Genomic DNA, 23,680 nt, shown 5'->3' with positions numbered 1-23,680 from the left:
ATCCATTGAGTTATTTGTGGTTATATGGATAAATTTTCATAAAGATTTTAATTTATATATTTTAAATTTTCTTTAAATTTTGAAAAAATTAAAAATAGTGGTTCGTGTGAGTATATGCAACTTTTTCTACGGATAAACCATTTAGTAAGGCTCAAATCTTTTAATGACATGAATATATATACAAATTTACATGAATTTTATGTTTTTTTTTTGACCCACTAGTTTACTACTGAGTCCTATAACGATAGACATTCTATAGTGGATGTTTCTTTTTATTACATATATAAGATTATTTTTTAGATAAGCCACTACACATGGTGACATAGGTATCTCAAATCTTTAGCCATCTTTTGGAATAGAGTCATTGAACTAGACCTCACCACGGTTTGGTTACGGTTCAATTTCGATTTGAAATTGTTGGTTCCTGTTTTATAAACTATAGAAACAAAACCGAACCGTAGTCTTAAGGTTCCGTTCTAGGTTCGGTTCGGTTCCAAATAATTTGGTTCCAATTAATTAAAAATTATAAAAATTATATTATACATACTTTTTATTCAAGAAATAAAAATAGAATCAGAACCGGCGGTTTGGTTCCGATTCAGTTTGGATTCCAATTTTCAACTCATAAAAATCTTAGTCGGAATTTTAAAATTATGGTTCAAGGCTTCGGTTTAGAATTGAAACCGTTTTTACAATTCCAGTTCAGTTCTAATAGTGCCAGTTCCGGTTTGATTCTACAGTTCGAACCGAATCGGGGTCAGGTGTACATTGAACCTTAACCTTCTACATAAGAATTAATGACACTATCACTCACATATTCCACTGATGGCATAGAAAAAAAAAATTCTAACTCAAGCTATTGGTAAATTTACATGAAAATTTCTAATATTAATTTTTTTTAAATTATTACTTTATTATAATATAAACCACATATCTCTCTCTCTATATAAATTACCATTTTCAGAAATTAAGAAATAATTAAAATAATAAAACAATTTATTATTTAAATAGAGAAGAAAAAAGAAAAAAAGAAAAAGATAGTGTATGTATGAATATGAAATGAGAAGACTGTCCATAAACTGCCAATTTCTCCATCTGACCCTTAAATCTCCGCCCTTCCTCCCTTATCACGCTCTCTCGTTCTCTATCCACCCCTACCCCCACCAATCCTCAATGGCGGTTCCATCTCCATCTCCATCTCTCTCCTCCTCCTCCTCCTCACCATCATCCTCTCCTCTTTAACTCTTCACTTTTCCCCCATCCCAACCTCTCCCCCTTCTTCCTTCTTTCTTTCTGGTAAGTTCTCCATTCCCATCTTTCAAATCCCTAATTTTTTCCACATTTATTTGGTGCGCTCTTCTTTTCATCTTCATATACTATTATACCACCGACGTCCCTTATCTTAATTCTCCCCCATTATCTAAAGCAAATACCTCATCTTTTCCACTATAAACTTTTCACAATCTCTCTATAATTATTATTCCCCCAGGCCCCAGCTCAGCTCAGCTCAGCTAAGCTTAACTTCTCCAGCCACCACCGCCAAAGCTTGCTTTTGTCTTCATGGCTCCCAAGTCTGGCCGTGGGAAATCCAAAGGCGAAAAGAAGAAGAAAGATGACAAGAGTACACTCTCTCTCTGTCTCTCTCTCTCTGTGTGTGTGTGTGTGTTTGTCTTCTTTCATTTCTGTCTGGTTCTTGAATTCTCAATCCAATCCAAAACCCTTTCATTTTTTAATTTTTTTTTTTTTCTGTTGTTTTGATTTGCAGTTCTTCCTGTGGCCATGGACATCACTATTTGCTTGCCGGATGAGTCTCTTGTTGTGCTCAAGGTAGTAATGATACTAACACTAATATATGCTCTTTATTTTTTTTAAATAATAAATATCAAAACTTGAGTTGTTTTTTTCCATTGATGAAATAAATAACTAGAGATATTTTGATTTTTTTTTAACAAATAATAATTAACATTAAGACTTAAAAAACTTGAGAGAGAGAGAGAGAGAGAGAGAGAGAGAGGGAAGATATCACGTGAGACTCACGCAACATGGAAAACACAGTAGGGGGAAATACACAAAAGGGTTTGTATCCACGAAAGAGGGAACATGTTTTACCCGTGTTGATTAATCATTAATTTAAGTTTAAGTATATATATATAAATATATATGTGATGCTGACGTGTATGAATGGACGGGTGAGATGAATTTTGGCAGGGGATATCAACGGACAGGATCATTGATGTGAGGAGACTACTGTGTGTGAACACCGTCACTTGTTGCATCACGAACTACTCGTTGTCTCATGAGGTACGTGAACGCTGTTTGTTTGCTTGCTCCTACTCCTTTCTTGTGGCTCTTATTTTGTTGTGGAAAATGAAGGAATAGTTCCATGTCTTTTTGTGTAATTTGTCAAGCCACCTCTAAACCAAAATTGTGAAATTGTTATGAGATCGACTTTGGAAATTATAATTTATTATTATTATTTTTTTAATTTTGAAAATGGGAAATAAAATATTAGTTATTTTTGTAATTAAAAAAAAAAAAGAAGCATGGGGATTGGTGTACTTGCAAGTGAGGAGGACATGGTTGTTTTTCACATAAAAGGAATGTTTCGTGCTGTGACTCGCACATGCCTTGTTACTGCTCATTAAGAATTCTATTTTGTATTTATATTTTTTTAAATTATTTTAGAGTATATATTATATTGTTATAAGTAATGAAGAGTAGCGTTGTTAGTCTTATTATTGGTTTTATGATCTCAGGTCCGAGGGCCGGGATTGAAGGACACTGTTGACGTGGCAGCACTCAAGCCTTGCATTCTTACGTTGGTTGAAGGTAATATTGCATTTTGGTAGTAAATGGTGGCTTGCCTCTTTTGCATATATACCCCTATAAAGATTCTATTTTTGATTTACAGTGGTTGTAAGGGTCTAGGTGAAAAAATGATCAAAGTTCGACAAGAAAAAAAATAAAAGGCTGAGTTACTGAGCGTGGGTGTCCTTTATAGATTTGCTTTGCATATAAACCCGTAAAAATTTGTAAATTTGATTTTGGACTTTGGAGGGGTTCATGTAAAATTCTGTATTTTTATTGGGGTTTGAAAATAAAAAAAAAGGCTTTCTTTTGGGTGTTTGCCTTGGGAAGTTGTGATTTTGATTTTAGAAAGTTAAAATTGTGAGGTTTTTTAGGGATATAATTTGACAAAAATGAACAAACTTCAATTTTTACAATATTTATACTGAGATTTAGAAGTGTGTACGTTAAAAAGAGTATATATATATATATGAAGTTATAAGGTTTTTAAAGGGATACAAATGTATTAATCATGATAAAATCTTTGTTTTACACGTGTTCTCCAAAACAAATTATAATTCTAATTTTTGAGCTGCATGCATGAAATTACTAGTTTGATAAGGGTATATATGCAAAGATCATACATAAATCTTTGTTTTACATACTTATATATATATACAGTATAGCCCTAAACAAAATAGTAATTATAAACTTATAATTTTAGAGAGCATAATAAGAAATTACGAGATTTACGGGGGTATAGATGCAAAAATACATTATTAAAGCGAGCTTACGTTGTCGCTTTCGAGTGCAGAGGTCTACGACGTAGAACGTGCCGTGGCGCACGTGAGACGCCTGCTCGACATCGTCGCGTGCACCTCTTGCTTCGGCTCCAATGCGTCCAAGGATGCCAAGGAGATCGCCGGTTCCGGCTCCGGCGCCGCCGCCGGTGTCGGTGTCGGTGCCGGAGGGCTGGCCAGGAGCCGGTCTGAACGGCAGCGTGCGCAGCAGTCTCCACCGTCGTCTCCCAAGGATGCGTCGGCGGATGTGGAGGCCGAGATGAGCGGCTCTTGCCCTAAAGCTTGGATCATTCTATGATTTCTTTTCGCTTTCGCATCTCACTCCTCCGATTCAATGTTTGCTCGCCTTGCTCTCATGAGATGCATTTTCAATATTTTCTTTTCGATTTGGAAAGTTATTCCTCCTTTTTTGCAGTTATAAAGAGAACTTCTACGATTCGGCAGGATGAGCGGCCGTCTGAAGATCATCTGTTCTTCCTTGAAGTGAGTGTAGTTTTGTTGGGTTAGATGATCGTCGGATTTTGGATGTTTTGATTGATTGATTGATGGATTGTGATAAAATTGAAGGTCAAGCTTTGCAATGGAAAGCTATCGCTTGTGGAAGCGTGCACCAGAGGGTTTTACAGTGTGGGGAAGCACCGGGTGCTTTGCCACAACCTTGTTGATCTGCTGAGGCAGCTCAACAGAGCCTTTGACAATGTGAGTTCTAATTTCTCTTCACCCGCAATTGTTATTTAGGTGTTATTGGGATGCTTATAGATAGTTCAATTTGAAGGTTAGTTTATACTTGCTTTGAAACTATTTAGTAGAGGTGATGGTAATACTAAAACTTATTGCTTTCTCATTATTTTGTGACTTTGTGATTGACAGGCTTATGAGGAACTCATGAAGGCATTTGTGGCCCATAATAAGGTTGGATTTTTATTTATTTATTTATTTATTTATTGCCTTTTTCTAGTTGTTCATATTATACTTGTTCAATTATCTGCCATATCTCGGTAAAATTATGGTTTGAATGCATGGAGGATGAATGTGTGTTATGATCTGAAACAATTTTATAAGTCTCAGTCTCATCTCTCTGATTGCATAATTGCGAAGTTTTATAAATAAATCATAATATAGTGAGAACTTTCAGAAAATCATGTTTTTGTAGCCATTGTATTCTTCACATTTTTTCCTTGGAGTAAATTTGAATGCTGTCTATCTCTTTCAGTTTGGAAATCTTCCCTATGGATTTCGGGCAAACACATGGCTTGTTCCTCCATTTGCTGCTCAATTGCCATCGGTATTTACCCCCCTTCCTGCAGAGGATGAAACATGGGGAGGCAATGGGGGTGGATGGGGAAGAGATGGCAAAAGTGATATGTTAGCTTGGGCTAATGAATTTTTGCTCCTCACAACAATGCCTTGCAAAACCACCGAGGAGAGGCAGGATCGTGACAGAAGAGCATTCCTGCTTCATAGTCTCTTTGTGGATGTTGCAATCTTCAGAGCTGTTGCAGCTGTACGGCATGTCATGGAGAGGAACTTAATCACACCTTTAATTGAGAAGGATGGAATTTTGTATGTAGAGACAGTAGGAGATTTTAACATTACTGTCTTTAGGGATGTTTCGGATGCAAGCTGTAAGGTGGATACCAAGATTGATGGGACTAAGATCACTGAAATTGAATGCAAACAACTTGCAGAAAAAAATATACTTAAGGGAGTTACTGCAGATGAAAATACTGCAGCCCATGTAAGACAAATTTTCACACTTATTATCTTCATTTGCCAGGCAATTAATTTTCATTCTCTTTAAATGCGTAGAACTATTTTGATGCAGTAAGTTCAATATCATACTAATTTTGGCATGTTGCAGGATTTTGCCACTTTAGGTGTTGTCAACATTAGATACTGTGGTTATATTGCAGTCGTGAAAGTTGAGTATAATGAAAAATTCAAGGTGGATGATGCTATGCAAAGTGTTGACATTAATGATCATCCAGAAGGGGGTGCTAATGCATTAAATATTAACAGGTGTTTATGAGTGCATAGATAAATCTATGTAATATATTCATTAGTAAGGGAGCTTCTTGATTTTTTTTTAAACTCATAAAATGTTTATTTGCTATTTCAGTTTGAGGATGCTTCTTCACAAAAGTCCAGTGTTAGAGCAAAAACGAACTTCTAATCATTCAGAGGGTATAAAGCAAGAGGAAACTGCTTCGGCTCAAGTTTTAGTTGAGAATGTGGTGAAGGCAAGTCTTGCAAAGCTTGAGGAAGAGGAAATTGATCATGATATATTTGTGCGATGGGAACTTGGAGCCTGCTGGATTCAACATTTGCAAGATCAGAAGAATGCAGAGAAAGATAAGAAACAAGCCGGAGGGAAGGATAAGAAGCAAACTAATGAGATGGTTAGAACTGAAACAAAGGTTGAAGGTCTTGGAAAGCCTCTTAAATTCCTCAGGGACCCCAAAAAGAAATCTGATGTCAACGATGAGAATACCTTATTGGTTGATGGAAAATCACCTGAAGGCATAATTGGCTTGGAAACTCAACGGACCATCTCATCTAGTCGAGAATCTTTAGGAGAGACTAAATCATCTGAAAAGGAATTGCTTAAAGATTTGTTATCTGATGTGGCGTTTGCACGATTGAAAGAGTCAGAAACAGGACTCCATCAGAAGGTATGAATTAATGACAAAAGAGTAAATATGTTAAACCTATTTCCTTGACTGAACTGTGTATGATTTATTTCATGATGAGAATCAATAAGGATGAATGACTTGTATGTTGTGTTGTGAGGATCCTCACATAGAATTATATAAGTTGATTAGGAAAGATGCTAATGTTTGAGAGTACTATGAATTTCAAATTCATTTAGTATCTGTGTGGCACGCAATACCCAGAATCCATGATTCCATAGACTTAACTCAACACAGGCACCCATGTGAATTGCCAATATGTTAATGGCAAGTTAGATGCAAACCAAACACATAATCTGGGCCCAATTCAACCCAAAACTTGATTTGTTGACTTTACATGATGGCTTACTGAGTGCAACATGTCTTTTCTGAGTTACAGGTTGCTCATAGTGAGAGCACTGCAAAATTTCTTTTACTTTTTTTGTTATATGACTAAGAAGCAAATCTAGGGTGAATATAGATTTTCTAACATTGAGGTCAAATTTGGTTGTGCACATACTTGCACTAGGTTTAAAATGGTTATATTAGCCTTATAAAACATCGATGATTATGAGTTACCATGTATTAGTTTGATGGTTCTAATATGGCATGAATACACTGAGAATAACACCTTGTATCTGCTCAGTTTTTATTAATGCTCTAAGTTCAATTTCACGTTCCAATTTGATTGTTTGGTATCTAATAATGATTGAAAAGTTTTTTTTTTTGCCTTTGTCTTGTTTTTGATTTCATATTTGTGTAAACAAACTATGCCTTTTTTTATGCATTATTTATATTCAATTAATGTCAGTCGCGAAATGGCTTTAAAGTTTGACTTGTTTCCCTTCTTTTTGTAGTAATTTATCAACTCTCACGTGGATAGTGCTACTTGTGTGTTAGCAAACTAAGGACATTAATGTAGCTTTAATTGTAATGTAAAACTTTTGGGAAACAGTCTCTGCAGGAATTAACTGAGATGGCTCTAAAATATTATGATGAAGTTGCCCTTCCAAAGCTGGTAAGTGTGATCTTCTTACATGTGGTATGACAGTCTTTTTCCTTTTTTTCCTGTTGGTGGCCTGCCACTATTAGGCTCAAAATAAATATGATATCTGATTCAGGTTGCAGATTTTGGTTCATTGGAACTTTCACCTGTTGATGGTCGGACCCTAACTGATTTCATGCATACTAGAGGCTTACGGATGCGTTCTTTAGGGCAAGTTGTAAGTATTTTCATTCTCTTGGCAGCACTTTTTAGACCTAGCTTTGTTATAATGATACCCATTGAAACTATAGTTCTACGAATCAGCTTTTGTTCATTTATCATGATCAATTTTCTCTATTAGGTTAAACTGTCAGAGAAGTTGTCCCATGTACAGTCTCTCTGTATTCATGAGATGATTGTAAGAGCTTTCAAGCACATAGTACGAGCTGTTATTGTTGCTGCTTCTGATGCTGGGAACTTGGCTATTTCTGTAGCTGCAACACTGAACTTGCTTCTTGGGAAATGTGATACTGGAACTTCAAATTTTGCTGGTGTGCATGACCTCGTGTGGAAATGGCTGGAGACTTTCTTGAAAAAGCGATACAAGTGGGAACTCTCAAAGACAAGTTACTGTGATGTGAGAAAATATGCCATTCTAAGGGGCCTGTGCCATAAGGTAATAAATATCTGCAAAGAAAGAGATGGGAGAAAATATGGTTCTTTCAACATTCTGAAATTATAGAAAATAGGAGTAGTTGTTTTGGAGATTGAAACTAATTAAATAGAATTAATTGGTAATTGAGTAGTAATGAGCTGGGAGATTTAGTTCTACTATTATATGAGGGGAATGAGAGTAGGGGTTTTGTTATCAAACAAGATGAATGGAGATTGGTTATAGATGTAGGTATTGCAATGTGCCAAAGATCTAATGTAATTTTTAATTGATGTGTGCATTACTGTAGGTGGGTATTGAGTTGGCACCAAGGGACTTTGATATGGATTCTGCATTTCCTTTCCACAAATTTGATATTGTTAGCCTGGTACCTGTGCATAAGGTAATGAGCAGTCCGTGCGGCATTATGGATACGAGAATTATTGTTTGATTATTTCAACTGAATACTTGCTGCTTGCTTATATCCTTGCAGCAAGTTGCATGCTCTTCTGCTGATGGGCGACAACTTTTAGAATCCTCAAAAACTGCTCTAGATAAGGGTAAACTTGAAGATGCGGTTAACTATGGAACAAAGGCTCTTGCAAAGCTGATAGCAGTGTGTGGTCCTTACCATCGTATGACCGCTGGAGCCTACAGCCTGCTAGCTGTTGTCCTCTACCATACCGGAGACTTCAATCAGGTAGTTTACTCCTTTGTTTCCACTTGCATTAAGTTTAAAATACAAGAGTTTGAGCCATTAATTATCTATAATTGCTTATATCCCAAGCTTTCAGTCTTGCCCATCGTTACCAGATAAATTCTGATCCCAAAATTTTAATAATATGCTGAAAGCTACAAACTAGATTGGTGTGACATCTGTATCTTAGTTTTTTTTTCCCGACCTGATTGCCAAAGGAATAGAATTTTTATTTTTTATAATTATGTTTATCAATTAAAAAACTTCAAGTTCTCAGATAGTATTTTGCTTGTCTGTGCTTTCCTGAATTGAACTTACTCGAAAGTCAGAAATTGTCAAAGATAGTTCTTAATATATATATATATATATATATAATGGTGGTAAGTTAGAACAAGAATGACAATACAAACCTAATCTAGTTTAGCATACATACCAAGGAGGTATTTCTCCCCATTTTATTGCAAAAATTAAGTCAGGGCGCAGCTAACTTAGGTTCACTAGTTTGATTTATGTGTAATCATTTTGGTGAGAAGTCAGCTTAACTCTTGAAACAGTGTATCTGTAAATTTTCTTATATAGAACTTTTTGCATTTAATATCTCATTTATTCTAATTTCTCTCTAAACATTTACCTAAAATATATAATCCAATTTCATTGAACCACGAATTTCCATTTGGAATTTTTGACAATGACTATTAATTATCATACATCGAAGAACCATCATAGTCGATAATATTTGATGCAATGTGGCTAGGGCCATGCAAAAGTTCTTTAATATTATAAGTTGCTTTGTATGCTTTATTTACTTATTGACTTTGAGCAGTGGATTGAATTATGTGGGCTTTGTTCATTGACCAGTGGATTGAATTATGTGGGTTTTGTTCATTGAACCGACCCATAAAGTTGGGCCTAGTCACAGGTCAATTTATTAATAATAATAATAATAATAATAATAATAATAATAATAATATTATTATTATTATTATTATTATTATTATTATTATTATTATTATGATGATGATGATGAAGATTATTATTATTATTTTTCATTATTATTGTTATGGGGGATAGTCGTAACTTATTTAATATATTTCTTATGATTAAGTTTCAAGATGAAAATCTAGAGATTGACTCCCTAAAAATTTTATGAGCATTTATTTTGTAATAACTAAGTCATGTCGGACAGGTTAAGTGAAACAAAATGGGCTGTGTTTACATCAACATAAACTATATAAGTATGTTGATAGGTGGATCAACATGTTTATGAGATGGGTGTATTCAGGTTTAGGTATTTTGAACAGATTGGTTTGGGGTAAAACCTGTTTAGGTATTTAAATACCTTGTTTGTTGCACTGTAGCAAAGATAGGACAGAAGACTATTTTTTTTTTCCTGCCCCTTTGGACAAAATTATATGGACTTTTATTCAATGCTTGCCTATGGGATAAATTTGCCCAACTTAGGACAACATTCATTGCTTTTTCCTTGAGCAATTTTATCATTCAGGTTTAGGTACTTTGAACAGATTGGTTTGGGGGTAAAACCTGTTTAGGTATTTTGATACCTTGTTTGCTGCACTGTAGCAAAGATAGGACAGAAGAGCATTTTTTTTTCTTGCCCCTTTGGACAAAATTATATGGACTTTTATTCAATGCTTGCCTATGGGATAAATTTGCCCAACTTAGGACAACATTCATTGCTTTTTTCCTTGAGCAATTTTACTCCCTCTCCCTCTATATGATAATTTAGCTAATTATACCATATTGGAAGGCATACTTACCTTATTAAATATTATTTATTTTGCATAGTTTGTAATTACATGTATGCCCCTCTAAAATAAATTTATTTGCATATGATTCCTTATGCAAAAAAGAATTTTGTTATTAATGTTTGTATATATATACACATATGTATTTTGTATATGCCCCTTTCAAAGTTCTACACCTTTGTATAGGGTATTTTACATATATGGCCTTGCCAAAGTTTTTGTTGTATCTATACCCTTATAAAACCAAAATTTTTACCTAAAAAATTTAACTATGATGCAATAAATATGCAATAATTTTCAATTTGTTATGGTAGTGCAAATTATTTTGATCAAAATTACTTACTTTATTGAAGGGTTATATATTGATACCATATGCAGTAATTTTTAATGTTTTGCTCCATCCATTTTCTACCAAATATAAGAAAAACAATAAAATTGCATTATTTATTCATCGAGCCATGAGTATGTTGATTGTTTGGAGCATTAAATTATGGTAATTTTCTAAATTCTGGCATTTATTCAAGAATCAGTAAATAATAATTGCTTTCATTTTCCTAGTATGCATTCCCTTCCTGCTTGATGCTAGGGTAGTGTGCTTTAGTCTAATATTTCATTAACCATCCAAGACTAAGTGTGATATTTTGTAACTAGATATGCTTTTATTTTCTACAGAAAGAAAGTATATCAATCTTTTGCATATCTAGAAAATTTTGAACTCTTTTGAAAGAAAGAAAAATTATATAATTTATATGATGCAAAGGGTTATTAAGATGTTGCTTTATTCTCTTACATCTCCATTAAGATAAATGTTTTACCGACCACAACATTTACAGGCCACAATTTATCAACAAAAGGCATTAGATATTAATGAGAGGGAGCTTGGATTGGATCATCCAGATACAATGAAGAGTTATGGGGACCTTGCTGTATTCTATTACAGGCTTCAGCATACAGAATTGGCTCTCAAGTAAGCTGGGTCCTGGAACTGTATGGATAGATCATGCTTCTATATGGCATGCTTTTTTTTTTTTTTCTAAAATCAATATGGTTGGTCATAATTATTTTTATCAATTTACATTTGGTATGATGGAAAGTGACTACTGTTTATGATTCTGAAGCTTGTGCTCACTGTTTTTATGCAGTTCATCACCTTTACTGTTTTTGGAATTCAAATCAATTAGGTCATAGCTTTTTATAGAAGTCAACTCCAGCCCTCAGGGCTGGTCAAGCTAAGTAAATTGTGTTCTGTCCTAATAAACTTTGGTACTCATCATTTTGAGTTATTTGAATCCTGGTAATACCACAATTGTTCTGGTGTGACAATCATTTAAGAGAAATATAGTCAGTTATTTCATTTGCAAGGTGTAGCTCGAGTGTCTGGATATAAGCTAGTTGGTCTAAACTCTTTCTGGCTCGATGCAGATTCAGATCATATGGATCTAAATACCAAGAGCTCAGGTTTGTTTGGTAGATGAAATGTTGGAACTATAGAAATTTTAGGTAATTTAATGGGGATAATAGACCAAACAAGTTTAGGACATATATCATTATAGATTTATGATCATATCTTTAGTCAGATAATTGGTTATGAGAAAATGGTATAAAGACAAAAATCGCATGATTCTGCAATATTATAACTAACTTTGTATATTGTAAATCTGTATTATCAGAATGACCTTATGTCAAATTCGGGGAGGAGAATTATTAGGCTAATATATAGTCATTCTTGACCATAAGAGGTACCTTTGGAAGTTATAATAATTAGGTCAAGATGACTTTCTTCCTTGAGGGAGGTGAGGTCTTTAGAGATGGTATTAACAAGAAGACCCTTTTGGCAGATGTGTTTATTAAAATTTCAAAGACCATGGCTTAAGATACAGGTGACAATTTGGTAATTGTCAATCGATGGCCAAATTGGCAGGAAATCACTCTCCCAAATGATAAATCACCTATACAGGTTGTGAATTCTAAAAAAGAGAGCTACAGCCGTCTTAATTATTTGATTTTCTCATTATGTAAGCTAGTTTTAAATGCTTGTACCTTTTTTTGTTGTTTTCTTTCTTTTTCTTGACCATTCTATTTTTGACGTTACATTTAGTTTCTCAGTGACAGTATTGTTATCTTTGTAATTAGGTATGTGAAGCGTGCGTTATATCTTCTACATCTTACTTGTGGCCCATCTCATCCAAACACAGCTGCCACATACATAAATGTTGCTATGATGGAGGAAGGCCTTGGGAATGTGCATGTGGCACTTAGATATCTTCATAAAGCGTTGAAATGCAACCAGCGATTACTTGGCACAGATCATATACAGGTCTTCTCTTAATACCTGAAATTCTATTCACGGTTTAGAGTTCTGAAATGTTGACAACCTTTAGATACTGGCAATTTATGCCAATCTAAATGAGGTTGTGATTTGGAGTATTTATTGTGATGCCAAATTGTTCAACATATAACATGACAATTCCTTTTTCTGAGTTATTCATGTTATGCATCTGAAGTAGAAATTTTTCGACTGGGATCTTATCAATTCTGCTCAAATATGTTTATTAGCTCATCCATTGTTGTGTCAGTTCTTATTTTGAAAGCATATCCCAATTCCTTTCTGATGTCAAGGTACTTGCAGCCGAATGACTTCATTTTGGTTACCAGCCCATCCATTATACATATAGTAAAATGAATGGAAAAAAAATTAGCATATAGTTTACATATGCTGGTATATATGTAAACCTGCAGCAGAATATCTTATTCTGCTGCTGTTTGACTAGTAGCTTGACAGGATTCATATCACTGTCTCTTGTCAACATGTTTTAATTAAAGCACATCTCAGTGGCAAAATCTCCTACTATGCGTGATATAAGAAGAATTAAATGCGTTAGTCTTAACCGCACTTGTAAAGTGGCTGTCTTCTCTAAATTCTTCTAGCATTTTCAAAAAAATTACCTTTTTCTGTTTTTAATATTCTTCAGACAGCAGCCAGTTACCATGCTATAGCCATTGCGCTCTCCTTAATGGAAGCGTATGCTCTAAGTGTTCAGCATGAACAAACTACTTTGCAAATTCTTCGTGCCAAACTTGGTCCTGATGATTTACGTACTCAGGTACACTCTCTGAAAGTTAGGCTGAAAAGGAGCTGATTCATATTTCACTTTTAAATCTTTTGATGGCTGTGTCAAGCATCAATAGTTCATATTGCGTTACCTTTGCAGGATGCTGCTGCTTGGCTAGAGTATTTTGAGTCTAAGGCTTTTGAGCAGCAAGAAGCAGCTCGCAATGGAACCCGTAAGCCTGATGCATCTATTGCCAGCAAAGGGCACCTGAGGTATATAAATGCTTTATTAGGAGAATTATTCATTAATATAACTTTGTCTAGCTTTCTTAGTTGGTGCATATAAGTCAGAAAGATCTGTACTTCATTGTATGACAACTTTTACTGCCTATTATTGTTGATTTGTGTGATGAGGTTCTTAAAAAATTTTCTTTCTACTTGTTGGCAGTGTTTCAGACCTCCTTGATTACATTAATCCTGATGAAGATCTAAGGGGAAGAGATATTGAATCAGCTAAGAGAAAAAATCTCAGTTTGAAGGTATGACCCTAAACATAATTCACTTTTTTGTTGATAATAGACTTACTAAAATTATCTTCTTGGAAAAGGAATATGACCGGAATAAGGGTTTATAAGAAAGCACTGTGATATTTGATTTCAGAATGGTAATACTACATGAAACATACAGCAGCATCCTTAAGAATAAGAGCTTGAATTGATACATTAGTCTATCATATAAGGTGTAATCATTGTCCATATGGAATGCATGCTATCCTGGCTCACTCATGAACTTAAATTCAACCTTTATTTGTGGATTCTTCTGAAGAACATTAATTATCTGATCCGCTTTTTCGAGGAATTGGATATATGTAAGTACAACACAGGATACCTGTTTATCTAATGATCTTTGGCAATGCTAGATTAATATGTAAATGTTGTTAAATGTTGGTAAATGCTGGATCTTTCATAGATACATTCTGAATGGGCTTCTTGTGCCAGTTCGCGATTGGGCCTTGCACAATAGTCATTTGAGATGTGCATATTCTTGGCCTTTTCTCTGGATCCTCATAACTTCCATCATCTTGTTGATGTTAAAATTTTTATAACAACCATCTGATTAGTTTTGCTTTTATAATGCTTTGCAACCAAGAGAATTCAAACTTCTTCCTATTTAAATTTCTTGAGTTTTAACACACCGAATAACTTAATTTTGTGATAGTTACTGCAGGAGTAGTGGTGTCTCAGCTTTTCTTCTTCTTTTAGTTTGACCACTTGTTTATTTATTAAATAATTGTTTAGTCCTCTATCTTATTCTTGTATTTAGGTCTCGTATGTATTTGGATGTATGCACAAGGTTTGAACGTCTTAAATTTATATACAAATACATATTATAGGTTCATAGGATACTCATTATTTATTCTGTTCAATCCTTATTTAGTGAAAGATCGGTCCGAGTTTAATTACAATTAGGAGAGTAAACAAGAATTTCCAAATTCTCTTACTTTCTATCTAACACATCTGTGAATCTAGTGTATCTACTGATTTGAATTCATAGTTTTGATATTCTTCCATGCTTCAAAAGCAGCAGCTAGTGCAGGATTCCATTGTTGGCTTTGCAGATAATTTCATTACCTTTATGAGCAAGGTCATGCTCCTCACTATGAGTTTGTACATGCCTCTAAAGCCACCCACTTAGTTACCACACTAGGTGCATTTCCCCAAGGTACCCTAAAGGTCCTCTGTCAAACTGTGGTACAGATTGCTATTTAATAGCGATCTACTGCAATCTAAGCTTTGAACCACCTAAGTTGTATGTTTATTGACATGTGGAGTAAAGTGTATGTGTTATGCTTCTTGACCTACAATTGCTCTAGTATATTCTTTAAAGAATTACACTGTTGGAAGAACTTGAGTTAGCCCTACAACAAACCTAGGTTGAGCAGGCTACTTATCTCAAAAATAAGTAGTGGCTGATATTGAGGAGGGTCACACTCATTCTAGCTTGGATTGATCAGACTTGAATTTTCTTCACAAATTTATTGAGGGCTATATGTTACATTTACAATTTATTGTGAAAAATACATTACTTTTAGATACTTTGGGGATTACTTCGTTCTTGGATATGATTTTTAGCTTTGGGGACCAGGCTTTAATAATCTTTACCTTGTCTTGAGCCAAACTACATCAATTTAGGCAATTAATAGTTGGCCCATGACCATCTGTGGAAGTATTGGGCTTGAAATTTGTTTTCAGGGAAGAACGAGAAGCCCTTGGCTTGTTCAGACAATTGAAGATCCACACCTTTGTATGAGTAATTAGTATTTACTGTACATGAATGCAAAGAATATAACCACCTTCTAATTCAATGTAATAAAATTGAAGGAGAAATACAGTTTTTTTTTCCAGAAAAACCTTTGAGAATATTTGATATCTGAGATTTGTGTTTTCTTGCACAAACTAATACAATTCCAACTGGTTCAGTTGAAAGGGCGATCCTCACAAAGCTTGAAGGTGACAAGTTCTGATCTATCTTCTAAAGATTCAAATGCACCAACTTCTGATGATGAGAAGCAAGTTAAAGAAACCATATATAGCCAAATTGATATGCCTAGTAGCAATCCACTTGTTGAGCCTAAAGAAGAAGACACTCTAATCAAGGAACATATTGAAGTTTCCAGACAGTCAGAAAGAGTGGTTGATAAGCAGCAATCTGTTATTAAAGAAGATTTAGCAGATATAAACACTGAGGTAGAAGATGGCTGGCAACCTGTTCAAAGACCAAGGTCAGCTGGCCTTGCTGGACGGCGATTCAAGCAACGACGTTCAAGTTTTGGAAAGGTCTACAGCTATCAGAAGAATGATATTAATGATGAAGTAGTTCATTCAAAACAGAAGTTTACTGTTTCAAATAGCTGTTACTACTTGTTAAAGAAACGAACTATACTTCCCGGAGGCTACACGGATAATCACCAGATGAAAGTTCAGTCACCTGGTACCAAATTTGGAAGGAAAATATACAAAGCTGTAACATACAGGGTGAAGACAGTACCTTCGTCTGTTAGTAGTGAGGCAATGGATAATCCCAAACATGGTAGCGAGCCAGTAAGCCTTCAGCCAGATTTTCAGACAAGTTTTACCCCAGATGACACCGCCATAAATAATCAAAGAGGTGTAGCCAGTGAAGTAATTGAATCACATAGCAATTTGATTGTTAGTCTTGGCAAATCTCCATCATACAAAGATGTTGCATTGGCACCTCCTGGAACTATTACTAAGATCCAGATCAGGAAACCAAAGGAGGATCTTTCATTACATAAGCAATTTGTGTCTGTGAAAAGTGAAATTGAACTGAAGGAGACAGCTGCGGTTGATGATCATGTGGATCCTAGTGTTCTCAAACCTGTTGATAGATTGAAACAAGAAGAAGAGAATTTGGTTGAGGTTGCTGAAGGCAATATCTGTCTCTCAGCTAAGGAGATTGAGGTTGGTGATGAGAAGGAAGGAATCTTAGGAACAGTTGAAGAAGAAAATTCGTCAACATTGATGAGCCCGGACAAAGAAAATGAGTTCTGTGAGAAAAAGACAGACAACTATTGTTTGGCAAATGATGCTGTTGACAACAAGGTGCAACAACCACTAGATAGAGATAGTCATGGAGATAATAAACCTAGTTTGCCTGATGCAAACAGTGGCTTGCAGAATGTAGAGTGCAGAGTCTCCAATGTATCGAAAGAACATTCTGAGGATACTTTGCCAAGAAGCATTGAGCTTGAGCCTAATCTAACGTCTACCATAAATGAAGATCTTGAAAAGGTTGAAACTACTGAAGTCACCACCTGTGATACTACGAAAGCAACACTATCATTGAACAACAATGATTTGCGAGACATCCCAAACAAGAAGTTGTCTGCCTCTGCTGCACCATTTAATCCTTCTCCAGCTGTGGTGCTTGGTCCTGTGGCTGTAAGTGTTGGTCTTCCCCCAAGTGGAGCAATCCCTACTGTCACACCATGGCCTTTGAATGTCAGTCTCCAACCAGGACCTGCATCTCCCTTGCCAACCGCTCCTATCTGCACATCTCCACACCTCCCTTATCCATCATCTCCACGGCCTCCTAACATATTCCATCCTTTACCCTTCATGTATCCACCATTTACCCAGTCACAAGCAATACCGAGCAGCACATTTGCTATGAACAATTCTATGTTCCATCCCAACCATTTTGCTTGGCAATGCAATATGAATCAAAATGCATCTGAGTATATGCAAGGAACAATATGGCCAGGCTGTCATCCAGTGGAGTTCTCTGTTCTTCCACCTGTCATCAATCCAATTTCTGAATCCATGATGGAGGCAACTCTTCAGTCCAGCAATTCAAATGGTGTGAATCTAACTCTCCTCCGGAGCCTACAGTTGGTGAAGTAAAGAAAGAAATTTTATCTGAAGAAGGTTTTGCGGTGTCAGAGATCACTGATAGGAAAACTACAGTGACTGAGAATCACACAGCAGATGCACAAAAACTTGGAGAATCTTGTGGTTTTGAAGCAAATAAAACTGAATTGAAAACTGAGATTAAAGGAAAAAATCAGGTGAGTGGAGAAAATTATGTCTCAAGAAGCAATAGGAGGTATGAAGGTGGAGGCAGTTTCAGTATCTATATAAGAGGAAGAAGTCGTCGCAAACAAACTCTTAGAATGCCAATAAGTTTGCTGAATAGACCATATGGATCACAGTCATTCAAAGTTACTTACAGCAGAGTGGTAAGGGGCACGGACGTAGCCAGACCGACCAATTTATTGACTAGTGAAGAGGCCCCTACCAGCATGGCATAAATGCTTATTTTAATCATCAGTTAAGGAAAAATCTAATTCAAGACACTACTAATATGGTTTTGAAAGGGAACAGTGACCAATTTGTGGCTTTGATACTGCAAATTATACTATCTTGTTTTTCGCAAAAGGCAATTTCACATGTTGAGTCCGTTATCTAACCTTGGCTACCTGGCGTAACACTGTGGTAAGTCCTCTCTGGTTGGGCTAAATTTTTAATAATTCATCTTTTTTCCTAACTGCCGCATTCGAAATAAAATGCTTCTCTAGTTTTCTTGGTGGGATTATCCAATTATTTCATATATTTGGACATTGGATGCTGATTTAACCCATGTTCATTTTATTGTCTATCTCAACCATCTCAAATAAACTGGTATAAACTCAAAGTCTCAAGAAGTGTTTATACTCTGGCCAAGTTGAGTCATATCTGAATTACTTTCTAACTACATATGGAGACCTGTCAATGTATCTAGATATGAATGTGTAGGCTTTACCTTTTCGGCGCTTTTTAAATTTTTTTATATTTTGTGAATGTGTTCATTTGACATATTTTTCTTTCAGATATGCAGTCTGCATAGGATCTACCGGTGGATTTTATGTTGAATTTCAATTATTGATCAGGTATTCTTTGCCCATTTTCTTCTCCAATGCTGTGCAATTTTATATGGACATGTTGATTGCATTAATTTTTACATGAGTTGACTACAAGAAATATCTGCAGCAAATGGAAGCTCAGCTCTTCTTTTCAGTATGTCTTACATAGTTCAACTTTGGGTGGTGAAAGAGCATAGCCAACGGCTTGAGTTGACTCAATTCTTGTCTTTCTCGAGCTCATTTGAAAAATAAAGGAGCTAATCTTTAGCCTAGATTTTAGGCTTGAATAGTAAAAGGAGCCGAGCTTATATAGAAACAACAAAAGACTTGTTCAAGTTGCTTCAATAAGGCTCATTAAAACTGATAGTATTAGTGGAATTGTTAAGGAAAACTTATGAAGAACTAGACTTGGGTTCAAGTTAAGGCTGTTAAACTTGACTAGATGTTATAGTTAGATTATCAGGAAAAATAAACTGTTTGAACTAATTAGGAGATATTTACAATGTTCTTCAATTAACTGATGTTTGTTACAATCCCATCAAACTCGGTTTTATCTAAAGTTAAATGAACTACATCGAGTTCGGGCCAGTAGCTTGAGATCAATGTAATTAAAAGCACTAGGTGCCCTTAAGGCGCTAAGACTTTTTATTGCCTTAGGCGAGAGGCCCCATAAAAGGCGCTCGCCCGATTGAAGTTAAGCACTAGTTAATAAATAGCTTAAAAAAATATATACATCTAAAATTTTTGGGTAAAATATATAAACATAATAAAATATAATAACTAAAGTCAAGCAAAGAAGAGCATAAAGTTAAACAAAGCAAAACATAAAGTCAAGTAAACTCAAGTTTTTTAGAGTACAAATTCTATTATCATAAGTCATCTAATTCCACAATATCAACATCCTTATTATCTAAGCTACTTGTAACTCCATCACTAGATTGATAACCTGCAAGCTCCTTCTCGGATTCCTCATCTATAATTCTTGGTGTAAAAGTTGAAGCTCTAGCACTTGAGCTTGCTCCTGTTGCTTATGACCTAGTGTTCCTTTTTTCTCCAACCCCAGTTGTCCTAGCTACTTCACCCCATGCTTAATGAGAATGTAAAGAAATATAAAAGAAGAAAATAAATCAAAAAGTTAACTTGCTTTGATTTCTTGTTGAATTTGGCTTTTTGAAGTCCTTTTTATGTTTTTCCTTTGTAACATGATTTCAACAAAACACTAGCCTTGTTCCATCTTCATCTTTTTATTTTTTGTTATTATATGCTTGCGTTCATTTTTGGTCTAACATTTACAGCAAGTGCAGCTTTTGCTACCCCTTCAATTTTCTTTAGTCATTTAGTTAATCTCTTAATTTACTCATTATTTTTTTAAAAAAATAGCTGCTATACACTTAAATCACCTAGTTTTTCTCCCCCTAAATTTATTTCCTTCTCTTTAGTAAGTTTGTCTTTTTAAAATCACAATTAACACCAATTGAAAGTATTAAATATATGGCTGACCAAAAAGAAATAAATAAAAAAATAAGAGGTGCGCCTTTTTAGTGCTTGGCGCTTGGCATCATTGCATTGAAGGCGATGATAGGGGTTATTAAGACATTGGGGCCTTGCCTCACCTCGTCCGAGAGCCTAGGCGAGTACCTTTCTCACTTTCAATGACACTGTTTGACATTGCTTCGGTTAGAGGTGTGTCAAGCTTGAGTTAGAGCTTGATGCTTGCAAGCCAAATTTGAGTTTTGGCTTTGGCTCGATAACATTTTTGATCCAAGCTTGAGCAAGGCTTGAGTTAGACTCAGTGCGCTTGAGCTTGGCTCCTTTACAACCCCAGTTTGACTTAATGGAAGTTATTGACATTAAGTTTTCGGAAGGACCATGTACCAAACCTATTGTCACTAGGAAGGAAAAAAAATCTGTTCTTATTTTGTGAAAATGAGGCTGCTAATAAAAAAATAAGTCAGATTCTTCATAGAATGACAATAAAATCATAGCTTTAAGAAAAACCATTAAATCCATGTTTTGAAGGCCAAAAATTAGGAACTAGGGAACTGCCTCCTTGGTGCCAGACTTACTTCTATGCCAAGATTAATCCCACCTCTATCATCATTTTGAACTCTTGAATGGATGCTTTATGATTTCTTCAATAAAAATAATGTTCTTCCTATCTTCCAAATTCTGGTCTTGCTTCAGCATTTTGGACTTTTTGTTCTTGCGTTATCACTATTAGTAAATGACTAACCACTCCCATGCCTCCATAATCTCCATCCTGGTTTCTTAGTTCTAACCACCAAAGCATTTTCTAAAGAAAATCACTATTTTATGAATTCTTGTTCTGGAATCTTTTTTAATGTATATAAAAACGAATCAGTTACTGACATTGATTAAATCTTTATCTAATATCGTACTCAAGATGCAAAAGCTCAATCACAAGTTTTTAATTTTGTGGAACATGACTATGCACCGCATGCAATAGAAGCATTAAATAACATTGTATCAGCCATTCTGTTATTAATACTTAATGTGGAGAATATTCTCGAGGTCCGACTGGAAGCCATTGTAGTGCACTAAGCCAAATCACTTTTGTAATCTTAAAACTGAAATTGAAACAACACTTGTAAAAGAAAAATTACAATTTTGAAAATAAAGTTAAAATAGGATTATTATGATTACCGTTGGATTTCTATATATTGTCTTGTCGCTGCAATCCAAAGACTTGTTAAAAGTTCCAATTTGCTAACTGAAAACTTGGACTAGTTTAGGGAAGATACTTTTGCATGGTATGGTTTGTCAGAAGAAAAAATTATTAATTTAGAGCTGTGGAAAGGCATGCAAAAGCTATTTTGCAAAGGCTGTATTGCAAATATCTTCCATGTGTAAGGGGAATTATGCCAAGGGTGGGCATAACAAATTTTGAAGTTTCAGGGTTCCAGTAATGGATCTCATATCATGGAACTAATGAATGAGTCTATCTCTGACTAACATGAAGATGATCATAGAATGCCTTAGATATGATGAAGCTTGGGAATCTCAATGATGACTAATATCAAGTGGAACTTTCTCAATCAATTGTACGTTTTCTTGAGCAGGCCTATTGTTTGCCAGCAACTGAATGAATTCATGGACTAAGTTGTTGCTTTAGAGCATCTCTAGCAATAATTGTTTTTGCACATTTTCCATGATCTTGTGTACAAGAACATTTGATTTGTAATTCTTTCCTTCTTCGTGGTCATGTAAGATCACTTGTGCGATGCCCAAGAAATTCTCTGCTATCATGCTAAGATGTCAACTGCTGATGTTTACAGGGACTGCTCTCACATTTGCTGTTATTGAACCCACTTGACACTTTTGAGAAAGTTAAAGTCATAGCATTCATCAAGGTTAAAGTTCCTTATTTATAGTCATTCAAGGAATATGGACCCGAATTCTTGTTTCAATTAAGTTCATTTACATAAATTGTTCAGTTTCAATTGAGTTTACCTACATAAAAGATCTTGATTTCAAGCAAGCCTAATGACCAATATAGTCTGCAAAATTTATAAAGTTCTCAAACCTTGGTGATTTGTGTATATAATAATTTAAACGTGTTAAATGTAGTAAGAAACATGTGGTTTTTTGTTTGTTTGTTTGTTTGTCTGATATATATATATATCTTAAGTTAAACGAGCAAGCTCGTGTCAAATCTAATGAATTGTTCCATGTATCTTTGATTGCATTCAGTCTTTACTGCAGCAATTTGTGCATCTTCTCATGTTCTACCTTGCATTGTTTTTTGAATCCATAAATAGTGAGTGATCTATGGATAATGATGATGTTTATTTTCTATAACTTATGCTTCTTTGAACCTATAGATTTTGGTTTATCTTTGATATGGCTTTACTTAACTGTTAATCATGCATTCCATCATGAAATTTTAAGAACAAGGATAATACATAACACCTTTTCTTTGTGTCTAATTGCATGTGTTCCTCTTCTAACATTCACTTCTGGACATAAAGATTCCCTTATGATTTCTAATGAGATGCTATTACTAACTTGTTTTATGTATATATAGGTTCTTGGCTCTTGGTACAGTTTCTTGTTGAGAAGTCCGGCAGCAAGGTATTATTTTTGACCTAGTCTGTTTGGAAATTGAGTAAGCGATGGGTGAAATTTCGTTGTCATTGGAGGAACTATAACGGGTCGTATTTTATTTATTCACTGGCAAATTATTGTTGTTAAAAACAAAATAATGCAGGAAGTTTTGAATATTGGTAATCTTTGGCACAAATAAATTTGTTTTATTTTTGAACTACCAAAGTTGGTGACGCTTTTTTCATTTATACCTTATCTGAGGTGATATGTTTTGAATATTGATAAAACCTAGTCTGTACTTTTTTTTCTTTCCTTTTTGAGAAAAAGAGCTAGAAGCTAAAACAAACAGCAAAAAGTTTTAAAACAAACAACAAGAAGATCAGAAGTGTAGATTTCTCCGACCACATGTTTTTGAGCCAATTTGGATGATCCATTCCTCAGAAAAAGAGAAAAAACTGTGGGTTAAGTCTTCAATGAGCGGCTAATTCATTGGCGATGTTATTGTCTTCTCTTGGGATGGTGACGATTGGGATGTTTGGAAAAGCTTCCATCAGTTGTTTGAAAGTCTGAATCTAAGGTTTAAAGCGCCAGGCATTGTAAGGGTGGTGATTCCTTACAGTCACAAGTCACAACATATTTTATGTGGGCTCCGTCCTCTGTCTCTGCAAATTTGAAGAGCTTGAATAACAGCATCAATGTCAGTGTTCACCGGTGAAGAATGATTGGCTCTCCCATTGACCCTGCAAGCAAGACCAGATCAGGATTAGAGATAATAATAAATCAAG

At 35.1% G+C, this 23,680-nt stretch overlaps 1 protein-coding gene and 1 long non-coding RNA gene across 2 annotated transcripts; both read left to right on the top strand.

The window, feature by feature from the left end:
* Positions 1-1,097: 1,097 nt before the first annotated feature.
* LOC120280395 (protein TSS-like) lies at positions 1,098-17,953 on the top strand. Its single transcript, XM_039287238.1, is given in 24 exon segments — positions 1,098-1,296; positions 1,490-1,621; positions 1,766-1,827; positions 2,209-2,301; positions 2,757-2,829; positions 3,602-3,864; positions 3,866-3,923; positions 4,003-4,070; positions 4,155-4,286; positions 4,458-4,499; positions 4,801-5,325; positions 5,449-5,606; positions 5,707-6,259; positions 7,212-7,274; positions 7,378-7,479; positions 7,603-7,917; positions 8,204-8,296; positions 8,387-8,593; positions 11,190-11,323; positions 12,490-12,673; positions 13,329-13,460; positions 13,569-13,681; positions 13,857-13,947; positions 15,889-17,953. Coding segments are annotated over 23 exon segments (5,466 nt in total). The 5' UTR covers positions 1,098-1,296; positions 1,490-1,560; the 3' UTR covers positions 17,833-17,953.
* A 288-nt stretch (positions 17,954-18,241) lies between these two features.
* Positions 18,242-23,108, top strand: LOC120280396. Its single transcript, XR_005542331.1, has 3 exons — positions 18,242-18,423; positions 18,798-18,857; positions 22,876-23,108. It is a non-coding gene; the product is annotated as an uncharacterized LOC120280396 (long non-coding RNA).
* Positions 23,109-23,680: the final 572 nt, after the last annotated feature.

The sequence above is a fragment of the Dioscorea cayenensis genome, chromosome 17 (genome assembly GCF_009730915.1).
Source record: "Dioscorea cayenensis subsp. rotundata cultivar TDr96_F1 chromosome 17, TDr96_F1_v2_PseudoChromosome.rev07_lg8_w22 25.fasta, whole genome shotgun sequence".
Lineage (NCBI taxonomy): Eukaryota > Viridiplantae > Streptophyta > Magnoliopsida > Dioscoreales > Dioscoreaceae > Dioscorea > Dioscorea cayenensis.
This window is presented reverse-complemented; position numbering and strand designations above follow the sequence as displayed.